This window comes from Brachyistius frenatus, unplaced genomic scaffold, assembly GCF_029030835.1.
Source record: "Brachyistius frenatus isolate BFR_SWC_R1_liver_20210118 unplaced genomic scaffold, ASM2903083v1 Contig_59, whole genome shotgun sequence".
In the NCBI taxonomy this organism is placed as follows: Eukaryota; Metazoa; Chordata; class Actinopteri; family Embiotocidae; genus Brachyistius; species Brachyistius frenatus.
The window spans coordinates 1,888,122-1,901,266 of NW_027210658.1; the positions used below are offsets into that span (position 1 = coordinate 1,888,122).

A 13,145-nucleotide genomic window follows, 5' to 3' on the forward strand; every position below is an offset into this window, starting at 1 on the left:
GGAAGCACTTTTGCTTCGCTCACATGTGGACAGGATTTTAACACCAGTGAGGGGGAACGTGCTTTGAGCGGTGTGATGAATCGCACGGTTATTCTGTAATATCAATCATTTTTTTTAGAGTCTTGTTCACAGAGCGCGCTGGCTTGTTTTCGCTCTAAATCTCTCCCTCACGAGCGCAAATGATAGGATGGAGAATTTGGAGTTGAGCCTGTCATCACTGGGCACCATATCCAGACATGTTGACAAGAGTCACGACCGATTGAGCCCGTATCTCTCAAAGCAGGTGAGAAATGTTCACTTACGTCCTGTACGGAACAAATAGATGTGTTTACAGTTGTTGTTTGTTAACGTTGTGGTTCTGAACGGACCCTGAACGCAGCATGCTGCATCCTTACCTTCACGTGTGAGTGACCACCGTGATGTTCACATGTTTTTAGCATTTATTACGGCATTAAAATTACTGTGCTGGCCTGTTAAACCAGTAGGATGTAAATATTTTGGAGAAGAGATCCATCAGTGCCCATCGGTGTCCGTGTGTCCTCAGATATGGAGCCAGCAGGACAGGCAGTGCATCCTGGACTGTTTGGCTCAGCTGCTGCTGGAGAAGGACTCCACTCTGCTGGTTGTGCGACACCTGCGACCCCTGACCCTGGACCTGTTGGAGAGGAACGCGGAGAGGGTCAAAGCCGGGGGCCGAATCAACCACGACCTCCACGAGCGCCTGTGCGTGGCCCTCAGCAAGCTGCTCGGCGTCAGTCCCGATGCTCAGGCGTAAGTGGACTCTTCACGTGTCTCCTTCTTCATGCGTGGTGCTGACTTTTAGGGTTCATGTTTGGAGCCCCTTTTAAACCCTGCAGAGAGAAACAACCAGTGTGTGACGTTATGGATGGTTGCTGCTAGGTGGAAGTATTTGTTGATGACCAGCAGCTGAGTTCAGCGACTTCATGCAGACTTTGGATATCACAGTAAGGTTCTCCGGTTTGGTACCAAAGGACAAAGAACAAAACATGTGTTCACTGACTCTCAGGGTTCCCACGGATCAGGGAATTTTAAAAACTCTTTTTCAGGCAGGTAAAGTCAGGAGTCCTGGAATTATATTTGCATATTTCTATTTTATTTGCCATTTATAAAAAAATAAAATTAAAAAAACAAGTCTTTTTTTCAGACAGAATAACAGTGAAACATTCCCGTCATGTGCCGGCTGCATAAACTTCTGTTCACCATGTTTGTTTATGGTGCAGAGTGACAGATGTCCGGTTCACAGTTCACCACCGTTACAGACCGACTTTAACACATGAATCAACCAACAGGTGTCTTTAGAAAGATTTGACAACACGCCATTAAAATATGAGCATTTAATCTGCCGCTTTTGTTGCAGGCCGAGTTGTGTGTGTGTGTGATCATGATTGTGCAGTTGGTTTTAAAAACTTTAGAGATCGCAATTGATGGGAATTAAATAATGTCTGTTTCTGATCTGATCAGCAGGTCAGCCTGTTTTTCTTTTCATTATAGTTTCAGATTTTAGTCGGTGAAAGTCAGAGAGTTTGACGTCTGACTCGGTCGACACCGTTTCATCCTGTGTGGCTCCGACAGACTCCGATGCAGTAAATCATCATTTCTTCTGTCTCTACCAGGTTTGCTGCAAGGTACTTCAGCGACACCCCGCCGGTGTTTCAGAGGCTCTTCTTCACCAGCGAGGAGTCGTCGGCGGTTCAGTACGGTCCGAAGAGGATGAAGCTCAGAGACCTCATGGCCGCCACGCTCCGCTTCCTCCACAGCGATTGTGCCAAGTATCGGATGCTGTGGGACTGGAGCCCCTGCGTGTCCCAGCTGCTCACCAGTGATGTCATGGTGCGAGGGTACGTTGCCGCCTCACTTTACACCCGGAGAGTGTCTTCAGCGTCTGCGGGTTGAATGTCGCGTCCGTCATTGTTCAAGCAAAGGAGTTTATTTTCTACACTAAAACCTCAAATACACTGTTGTCCACATACTTTGTGCTCATCGAGGTCTTAAAGTGTTTCAATAACGGTCAGTTGGATGAATGTTGTTCAGGGCACAGAAGTAGTTCAGTTTGACTGACTGTGAAACTATTATCTCATTATAACAGTAAATAAACACACACAGTAAGATGGCGCCGCGCTAGCGGCAGCCTGTTACAGCAGCTCCCCCCGAGTTTGTTTTGTTTTAAGTATTTTTCTTTCTTTCTCCTCTCTTCGGAGTTGTTTTTTTTTTTTTCTTCTTCACGTGTGTTAAGTGAACGGTCAGACAATGGACCGTAATTTTTCCACTTTTCTGGTTGGGGGCACTGTTATTGTTTACTCGCGTGATCAGCTGATCGGACCTCTACTGCTGCTGCCCGGAGCGAGGCCTGAGATCCCGGACGAACTTCGGAGAAGACGTCGGGGTTGCAGAGCTGGAGCTAAGCTGAAGGCGAAGAGGAGGAGATATAAACCATCGGTACCGGCGATTTTAATGGGGAACGTGAGGTCCTTGGCCAACAAGACGGACGAGCTCGGCGCGCTGGTAAAGACCCAGCGGGAATACCGGGAGGGCAGCATCATGTGTTTCACCGAGACATGGCTGCACTCACATTTCCCGGACCACAGCACGGCCGTACCCGGCTTCAGGACTGTTCGGGCGGACAGAGACGTTGTGCAGAGTGGCAAGAAGAAAGGTGGAGGGATTGCAGTCTATGTGAACGAGAGGTGGTGCAATCCCGACCACGTGTGTGTGAAGGAACGTTTTTGTAGCCCGAACATTGAACTGCTAGCCATGGGGATGCGCCCGTATTATTTGCCGAGGGAGTTCACGTCCGCCATTGTTATCGCTGTGTACGTTCCTCCATCAGGTGACGTAGAGGCAGCAGTGGACACCATCTACTCCACTGTGGCTAAACTGCAGACTCAGCATCCCGGTGCATTTTTGGCAGTTACTGGAGACTTTAACCACACCAGTCTGGATAAAGTACTGCCAACTTTGCACCAGTATGTTAACTGCCCCACCCGGAACAATAAAACTCTGGACCTACTGTATGCTAATGCCATGGATGCAGACAGTGCTACTGCCCTTCCCCCCCTTGGTAGGTCGGATCATAACCTGGTCCCGCTGACTCCCAAGTATGTTCCTCTGGTACAGAGGCAGCCTGTAACCACCAGGACTGTGAGGAGGTGGACACAGGAGGCTAAAGACGCCCTGCAGGACTGCTTTGAGTCCACGGACTGGGATGTGCTGTGTGGACCACATGGGGAGGACATCAACAGCATGACGGACTGTATCACAGAATACATCAAATTATGTGAACACACCACCGTATCATCCCGGACTGTAAAATGCTTCCCCAACAACAAGCCGTGGATCACCAGTAACCTGAAGGTGCTTCTTAATAAGAAGAAAGCAGCCTTCAGGTCTGGAGACAGGGAGGAGCTCAGGAGAGTGCAGCACCACCTGAAGGAGAAGATGAGAGAGTGCAAGGACTCCTATAGGAGGAAGCTGGAGGCCAAACTCCAGCAGAACAACGTGAGGGAGGTGTGGATCGGTATGAAGGAGATTACTGGATTCAAGGGGAGAGAGGAACAACCAGGGGGAACCTGGAGAGGAACAATGAACTAAACTGTTTCTTCAACAGGTTTAGTTCACCACCCTCATCTGTCTCCTCCACGCCTTACACCTCCCAAACACCTCTGCCCCACCTGGTGAGCTGCATAGAGCCCTCAATCTCAAAGGGCTCTTCCTCCATCGACACCATAACCCCCACCCCCACCCCCCTCTCTGTGACGACTGGCCAAGTTCAATAAATAAAAAAAGATTACAGCTAAAATATTTCTGTGATGTGCAGCATGATTATTATCACAGGAAGAGATTACAGATTTATTCCTTCATCGGGTAGTGCTTAAAAAAAAAAAAAAAAAAAAAAATTTCTTTCTCAACTTGCAATTTTACCATAAAAAAAACTTAAAACTCCACAAATTACATCACGATTTTTGAGAAAATCCATTGCAAAATCAAACATTTCTGATCACAACAATCACTAAAAAAAACTCTGAAATCCTGGAGGGACTGATTATTGAGGGGATTATGGTGTATTTGTCTGATTTTTATGGCTCCTTTAACTGGGAACAGTCAACAAACAGCCTTGTTGCCTTCATTTATCTGTTACTATCAGTCATATCGTTGAATGTCTTTGTGACAAAGTTTTATGGGACATTTTTGCCTGTTTTTTGCTTGTTTGCCCAACAGATGACACATAATGTCCCGTGTCTCTGTCTCCAACAGGTACACTGCCCATTGTTTAGCACTGGTGTCTCACATGACTGATAACCAGAAGACCATCTTCCTGAGGAAGGTGCTGACGAGTGACGAGATCCTGCTCATCAAAATAAAGTATGTACATTTGATTTTTGTCATTTTTAAATAGTGACATCTGAGTATTCTGTAGCTTCAGTACGACTGTTGAAGCACAAAGAGTCTCCAAAATATTTTCAGTCTCTTTGTTTTGTATAATTGTATGTACATTGTGTAGTTATATTTTTCTTGCATTAGCTATAGTTAATCAACCTTTTTCATAGCAATAAAAGGACAGTTGTAATTATTAACATTTAGATGACCTTGTTAGCCTCGAAGGCTTCTACACGCCCTCCGCGTTGCTATAATACTGCTCTCTTGACTCTGTCGTGACCTTTCCTTCGCTCCTTGTTTTCAGAACTTTGGAAGAAACCCAGCAGCTGGAGGTGGAGAAAGCTCTGGTCTTGGCCAATCAGGGCTCGGTGATGTGGCGCCAGGAGTCGGCTATGAAGTACACCAGGGGTCAGGTGGTGTCGGAGGATCTGTCCCAGAACGTGGTGGCGGTCTGTGGAGTCGTTCTCCCTCGGATCGTTCCCCGACAACTTGAACAGGTGCGTCGCTTTCTGTCACGTTAAACGCTCTTTGATGTCGTTTCCTTCACGTTTCCTAACTTTGGTCTGTGTTTCTAGATGAACCCAAAGGACCTGGTTCTGGTGGACTCCACCTGCCGTAACCTGAGGAGACTGGCGTTGGCTGTGGCGTCCCAGAGGCCCGTGCTCCTCGAGGGTCCTATCGGATGCGGTAAAACGGCTCTGGTGGAGTTCATGGCCGCCGTCACTGGACACACGAGAACGACGGAGATCCTGAAGGTGCAGCTCGGAGATCAAACCGACAGCAAGGTGAGTTTAGTTATCACGAGGAAGACGATTCAGCCGAGTCACGACAACAATCAGGTGAAAGGCTGGTTTGAGGTGAGAAGGCCCGACCAGCAGATCTCATCACCGGCGAACGCCTTGTGATGCATGCTGGTTAGATTTCTGTTCGACTTTGTACCAACTTCAGCACAACTTTCTCTGATGTCATTTAACGTTGTCGACGGTAACATCTCGAGATCAAGGCAGCCACAGTCTTTTTTGTGCGGCCTCAAGGCATGATGGGAAATGCCTGGCTCTCAGCTGATCTAACAGCTGATCGGTTCAGATGTCGCCTCAACAATATGATGTTTATAGAAACTTTTATTGACAAGGAGAGATTCAGGTTGTATTTGTGTGATTTTTAAAGGTTCGTTCTGTGAACATAATAAATGTTGTTTGATGGTGACGTTTACCAGTCAGAGAGGATCAATACATTCACATTATTGATCAATAAAATTCACACAATATATCACAGTTCAGTCTGTTGTATGTTAACACTGGACTCATTCAATTAATTGAACTATTGAAAAACATAAAATCCTCTGATCAGTGTTAATGAAAGTTGCCTGGTATTTTTTTGTATTTTATATTTCTTTTTGTATTTATTCTATTCTGTATTTTACTTTTCATCCATGTTTTCAGTTTATTTCTGTAGTTTTAGAGGGTCAGGGTGCTCAGCTGATTTATTTGGTGAGATGCAGATATACATGAGACTTCATGTAAACTGGAGGTTGAACCATAAACAGATCACAGATCAGCTGTTTAATATTTTATTAGGCTCATCTGTCATAATTAAAACAATCAGAGACTGAAAACAAACTGACAGGATGTGAGTGTTTCTCTGACTTCCTGTCCAGACTAAAGGCTGCTCTTTGGCTCCGCCCCCGACTGCTCTGCTTTCCAGTCGAGGCAAAGTTCCTCTCAAACGAGCCTCATGTCCTCTGTGTCTCTAGAGTGTGTGATGTCATCGTGATGTCATCAGGGTTACATCTGCACGGCCTTGAGGCTTCATATTTGTAACTATAAGTCTGCATTGCAAACTAGAAATGGGAGTTTGAAAGTAGCAGAGATTCTGACTGAAGATGGTACAGAGTTGCATTATGGGAATCATCATTTGCAGCCTTTTTGAACCCTTAAGGTTCAGTTAAAGTCCAGATATCGCTGCCTTTATTCTTTATTTTTAATCTGGCTTTCCTCCAACTTTATGGAGGTTCTCTGCTAAGTCTCTGTAGTTTCCCTTTAACATCAGAGGAGGTTAGATTCAAGGGTAAAAGCTTGTGTATGTCTTGTGTTTGTTTCCCAGATGCTTCTAGGGATGTACCGCTGTACTGATATCCCAGGGAAGTTCGTGTGGCAGCCGGGAACGCTGACACAGGCGGTGTCAAAAGGCCAGTGGATCCTCCTGGAGGACATCGACCACGCTCCTCTGGATGTGGTGAGTTCACGCTCCTTCGGTGCCGTGCACACCAAGTGCATCCTGTTCTGGTGATACTGTATATCGTTGCCACTAAAACAACTGGACTCCCATGACTTATTTTTCAGATCTCTGTGCTCCTGCCTCTGATGGAGAATAAAAAGATGATGATTCCAGGACGGGAGGATTGCATTGATGTCGCTCCTGGATTTCAGTTCTTTGCAACCAGACGGTAAGAAGAGAATTACATCTTAAATGTACATGTAATGTACATGTACATGTACATGTGTATATATATATATATTTTTTTTTATGTCCTACAGCAGCAGAGCTGTCCTAGTTTACTCTCAGTAGTGTGTAGTGATTATGAAAGTACAACGTGATTTCTCCTTCACCACGTGAATGTGTTATTATATAAATAAAGTCGGGTTATTATCACTAGTTTTGTGGAACCAGCTGCAGCGGATCAACTCTCTGCCTCACCTGAAGTTCTGATGTCACCAGTCGTTCCTCTCCATTACTGTGGTGACTGACAGCTGTGGTCTACAACATATTAATCAGGTTTTAGGTCATCTGATGTGACCACTGGCACTGCTGAAGGACGTTCTTCTCTCTTAGTCGTGTGCACGGCCACCAGCGTGCGTGAAATTCAATCGAGGCATTCCTGATATTATCATGTTCACGCGAATGTGTAAAAGTGGAGTAACAGCGACCTTGGCCTTTGACCTTTGTCCCCCAAAATCTAATCAGTGCATCCTTGGTATCAAGTTAATTTTTTTAACCAAGTTTGGCGAAATTCGCTCGAGGCATTCTTGAGATATCGCGCTCACGTGACGGACGGACGGACAACCTGAAAACAACGGTAGCGATCAGCAGGGAACCGCTGGGAGACTCATGGTGACTCGTGTTATAATGAAAAAAGAGCAGCTGGGCAGTTGTGTTACAGTCAAGTGTGTGTGTGTGTTGCAGGATTTACTACAGCGGTGGCAGTTGGCACAAACCACAGAACTCCCACGCAGCTCTGCTGGATAAATACTGGACCAAACTGCAGATGGGCAACATGACACGAGAGGAGCTGAAGAAGGTGACAACTTTCATTTTATGTCTTATTGTGCTGACAGAAGCTTTTCCTACGAAGAAAAACTGAAGTCATAACTCTGCGATATGGAAGGTGTAATTAGGAGTTAAAGTTTCCTAAATATTTGATATGTTTATACAGATTTCTATTCATCTATTTTCATTCAAATTGATCAAACTTGCCTTTCATGTTTTTTTTTTGGGCTGTGAGCACCAAAGTTTGCTTTTTTTTTTAAATATTATCAATGTTCATCTCAGAAATAAATGGCTGTTGGCAGGCTAATCACACTGTATGTTTGCTGCATGCTTTGACTTGTGTTGTTGCAACAGAAAAATATCTCAACAAAAGTCTTTCTTCACTGCTGTCGTGGCCGCTGTATGCAGCAGCGTTCATGTGTTCCCAGCTGACGGCGTTCCTCTCTGTGCAGGTGCTCATCAGCAGGTATCCCCGGCTGACCGTGGTGTCCGACCGCCTCCTCGATATCTACTGCCAGCTAACCGGGGACAGACACTCTGACCTGGACACCAGCAGCCTCCAGACACCTGAAGACATCCAGCACCAGCGGTCAGAAGAGAGAAGCCCGCCACTGGAGGGCAGGGCGCTGTCCCTGAGGTGAGGCCTCACTTCACACTGTCTCTGCTGCTGCTTTACTTTAGTCTGTGTGGTGTTTTACATTTGACACAGTGAAGTGAGGTCTTTATTCCACGATAGGACACGCATCAATTGTAATATAAACAGTGACAATAACACTATTAAGCATTGGAGGAAACATTATTAAGCTTGTCTGGGTTTTGCGGTCTCCCTCCAGACAGTAGGCTCTCCTTTCGTATGCTAATTCTGAGAAATATTCATAAATAGGGGGAAATGATGAAGTGGTGATAGTCAACTCCACTGTGACATCATAATGCAAACACACTTCATTATTCAACACTCAGGACCAGAGGAGGAAACTGTAACCATATTTCACATTAAGTTAGATAGTTAAATGATGACACTGATCCTGGGTGTCCATCGTGTAGTGATTGTATAGATCTAGTGTGCTGTAGGGTCAAAGATTCATTCCAATATTATTAGTATTGCACCAAATCACAATGTAAGTTATATCAAGGCAACATTTATAGAGAGAAACCCAACAATTACCACAAGTGATGGCTGGAAGGAAAAACTCAACTTTAAAGGGAAGAAAACCTGCAACTGTGGGAATTATAAACAACCTTTTAACAGAAATATGCCTCCAACAGAAGCTGACTCAGAAGTGTAGAACATCTGGTTGTGGTGAGAGAAGAGAGAGAAAAGAACAGAATAGAAAGAACAGGAAAAAAAGACTTGAACGAGGCTAAAGTTTTGGCCTTTCGGACTTTAAGATGTTTTTTTCACACACAAAAAACTCCATTTGCCTCCACTGTTTCTATGGGAACAACCCCACCGCCAGCTATTAAATCAAACTTCTAACTAATGGAACGGTAAAGCAGGGTTAGGTCTTCGGGCCCGCTCCGTCTGAATCCTAACTGTCATGTTTGACTTTTTACAAAGGTCACAAATGGTTGTTGAAACAGGAGAGATCATCAAAAGGCTGTAACACAGTTATAGCATATATTTAAAGCAATGTATTATTAGGTTGCACAACACGCAACCTATCCAGAAGGACACGCAGGATCAGTGTCATCAATTCAATATCTAACCTAATGTGAAATATGGCCAACGTTTCTTCCTCTGGTCCCGAGTTATGGTGTTGAATAAGGAAGTGTGTTGCAACATCTTGTCAACGTCTGATGTTTTCTTTTATTTTTTGTAATTTCTTTCAGTCAAGTCTTCACCCAGTTAAATTTTTTTAATTCTTAAATGTATTCCTGGCACTGTAAACTTTTATTGTGGCGGGTCTCCATGCAAGTGGGAGTAAGGGTATCATTTCCCTCCAGAACCAGCTGGTAGTGGGATCCAAACCCTACTACTGCCTGGAGGAAGACCACAAACCCCCGACAAGATAAAAAAAAACTTTTCTTCCTTTGATCTTACAGTTTAAATGATATTTATTATGAGCCCAAAATAAACTTTAACCCCCCCCAAAATAGTTTTTTTTTTAAGTTCTTTGACCTCCATAAACACTTAATCCTGAATCAATGATCATAAACAAATTGAAAAATAAGCCCCCAAAAAATATTTGCTTAAGATGATATAAAACAAATAATGGAAATTTAAGATGGAAAATTGTTGCGTTCTCACCCAAGTTTGGAGGAGGAGGAAACATTGTCCAGAACGTCAGCACTTTGCTCCCATATTCGCATCATTTGCTGTCCTTTATCTAGATTTCTTCATAGCCAATAATTCCCAAACATAGCTGCAGTCCGTCGACACATTCTCCTTCAGAACACTTCATTCCTCCCAACGTTTCCCAGTGGAAACGAGCGGATATACATCATAAAAGGTAAACTGTTAATTGTTGACAGTAGAACAACTTGTCTTCAATTTATGACCTTCATGACTCTGAGACGAAGCCCGATGTGTCACAAGGCTGTGAAATACTTTCCTAGAAACTTACGACGAAAAAAAGGAAAAAGCACATTTTATTTTGACCAATATTTCAGTTCTAAAATTTGTGAACATTTTCTGGCAAACTAAAATGTGATTTATTTACTTCCACATCTGAACTCTTAACTCACCATCTCCAAACACCAGTACTTCATCATTATAGACATCACCAGTGGGTGCAAACATAGAAAGCTTGATATCCATTAGATCCCCCCCCCCCAGTGAAAACTACTGTCCCGTCTGCAGCTCCACCGCTTTAATTAGCTTTTCACTAGCTGCTGCTGCTGCGTCGATAAGTGATTGATTGGACTGTCCTATGGATGATGAGCAGGGATCACACACTCTCCAGATCGCAGCAGGGAATCCTCATTGGGTAACATCTGTATGAACACCTGAGACGTCACTCAGCTGACTTGCTGCTCTCTGAGGTTTCAATTATACTTTATATCGAAGGTGTACCGGTGAAAATATAGCCGCGATTCAATGTGTCTGTCGCTTCCATGCTCTGCACTTCAATAGTACATATGCATTTCATCGATCAATGTAATTAGCGGTAAAGGTCAGCCAGTGACGGGTCATGTTTATTGAACAAGACATTTTACTGTATGTTCACAGTCATGTTTGTTTCTATAGGTTGGTAGCAACAGTATTGATGATACTAACTTCAATCCAGAGCTTGTTTCAGTAGCCTCCAGTCACTTTCTATTTCCTGTTTGTAGATCAGTATACAAATGTAATACCTGAATAACACGCTGATTTAAACAGCTCTCTCTGTGGTTATCATCCAGGAATTATCCTGTCCCTCACAGTCCTCCAAAACGAGAAAACAGAGCAACATTCATGACTTCTTTTGTCTGTGTGTCTTCATTATGACTCCACAGGGACCTACTGAAATGGTGCGAGAGGATCAGCATCAACTTTGACGGCACCTCATCAGCTACAGCACAACACGTCTTCCAAGAGGTCAGAGTCTGATTTCTTGAAAATTTTCATTCTTACACCGCTGCCAGATAATACTGTCATATAAAGGCAAAACACAAACTGAGAGCTGAGTTTGTTGGTAGATACTGCAGAAGATTACGCAACCCCCGTTTCCAAAGAAGTTGGGACACCGTATAAAATGTAAATAAAAACATGTGATGACTTGCAAGCCATGTAAACCCATATTTAATAGAAAATAGACCAAAGACAACTTATAAAGTTTTGAAACTGAGAAATTGTATTATTTGTTGTTGTTGTTGTTGTTGAAAGAACATATGATGCATCACAGTGGTAAATATGCCCTTGTCCCAGCTGTGCTGATAACAAGCTGGATGGTCCCTCTCCTCTTTAGCCTGGAGGATGCAGCATGATTTCCCACATTTTTATTTTTTTTAAATTGTGATCCATCAGACCTCGGGACAGTTTTCCACTTCACCTCAGTCCATCTTCAATGATCTCGGTCCAGAGAAGGCGGCGGTGTTTCTGGATCATGTTTCTATCTGGTTTCTTCTTTGTCGAGTTTTAACAGCATTTGTGGACACGGCGATGAACTGTGTTCACAGACAATGGTTTTCACAAGTGTTCCTGAGTTCATGCAGTGATTTCCACTCCAGAATAGTGTGTTTTTAATGCAGTGCTGCCTGAGGGCCCGAAGATCACCACCATCCAATATTGGTTTTCAGCTTTGTCCCTTGTGTTCAGCGATTTCTCCGGATTCTCTGAATCTTTTAATGATATTATGAACCGTAGATGATGAAATCCACTAATTCTTTGTAGTTTTACGTTGAGGAACATTATTCTTAGATTGTTGCACTATTTTCCAACACAGTCTTTCAGAGTGGTGGACCTCTCCCCATCTTCACTGCTGAGACTGTGCCTCTCTGAAATGATCTTTTTATACTCATCATTTTACTGATCCTTTGCCATGGTAACATAATTAGTTGTCAGATATTCCACCAGGTGTTTTTTTTTTTTCCCCAGTCTTTTGTTGACCTTGTCCCAACTCTTTTGAGACGTGTTGCTGCCATCAATTCAAAATGAGCACATATTTTTTATAAAACCAATAACATTTTTCCATTTCAACATTTGATATGTTGTCTTTGGTCTATTTTCAATTAAATATACAGTGTATACCATAGTTGGTCCGAGTAACACAGTTGTATTTCGTTCTGTTCTGATCGGTCATATTTAACTTGTGAATTTTCCTCCAACCAGTGGGTAGAGACTGTTCCACAAAGGAGCTGTACTGATCTAATATTTATTTGTTTTCTTCCTCCCTCTTAGGCTCTCGACTGCTTCACAGCGATGCTGTCTCGTTCTGAAAGTCGACTGCGAATGGCCGAGATCATCGGAAGCAAACTCAACATCTCCAAACAAAAGGTATCTGACCTTACTCATTTTTACAAAAAAGAAAATTTAGTTTAGGAGGGAGAAAATATTTCTTTTAACATTAATATGATCGCGCTGGTCATTTGAGAATTGCTGTAATCAGTATGGGCATTGCTTCTCTTCTTTTAGATCTGATAATTCCAGTTTATAGAAAAACCTCTCTGAGATTTTGCTTCCTGTCGTATGTGTGTCTCCAGGCGCAGCACTTCTGCCAGATGTACCAGCCCGGCATATCTCTGACAGAGCCGGATGTGTCGGTGGGCCGAGTGACTCTGGGGCGGAAGCAGACCGAAGCGGTGCAGCTGAGTCTGTAAGTGGGACATCCTGCCAACACCCTTCCACCCCTGTGTTTCTCTATACATGCGTTACATTAGCTTGTTGCTGTGCCAACAATCACCCCCTGATACGACTGAACAGACCCAGTGCTGCTAAATTGAATAAACACTGAATTGATTTTAAAGTTCATTATGGTAAACATAGCCATCTAATGGCTTGGCCAGCAGAGTGTGCCCAAATGTTCACATCGATCCTTTCCTGAAGCCTGTATGGATCAGTGTCG

General features: G+C 43.8%; 1 protein-coding gene across 1 annotated transcript in view; it reads left to right on the forward strand.

Annotated features, from left to right (window-relative positions):
* The first annotated feature begins 41 nt into the window (after positions 1-41).
* The window catches only part of mdn1 (midasin AAA ATPase 1), a 74,597-nt gene continuing 61,493 nt past the window's right edge, over positions 42-13,145 (forward strand). Inside the window, exons 1-13 of the mRNA XM_069705861.1 lie at positions 42-283; positions 545-771; positions 1,635-1,859; positions 4,273-4,380; positions 4,700-4,892; positions 4,971-5,180; positions 6,499-6,630; positions 6,738-6,841; positions 7,579-7,693; positions 8,115-8,299; positions 11,098-11,179; positions 12,482-12,577; positions 12,784-12,896. Of these exons, the coding sequence (XP_069561962.1) occupies positions 188-283; positions 545-771; positions 1,635-1,859; positions 4,273-4,380; positions 4,700-4,892; positions 4,971-5,180; positions 6,499-6,630; positions 6,738-6,841; positions 7,579-7,693; positions 8,115-8,299; positions 11,098-11,179; positions 12,482-12,577; positions 12,784-12,896 (1,886 nt within the window). The 5' untranslated portion in view covers positions 42-187. The remainder of the gene's footprint in view (positions 284-544; positions 772-1,634; positions 1,860-4,272; positions 4,381-4,699; positions 4,893-4,970; positions 5,181-6,498; positions 6,631-6,737; positions 6,842-7,578; positions 7,694-8,114; positions 8,300-11,097; positions 11,180-12,481; positions 12,578-12,783; positions 12,897-13,145) is intronic.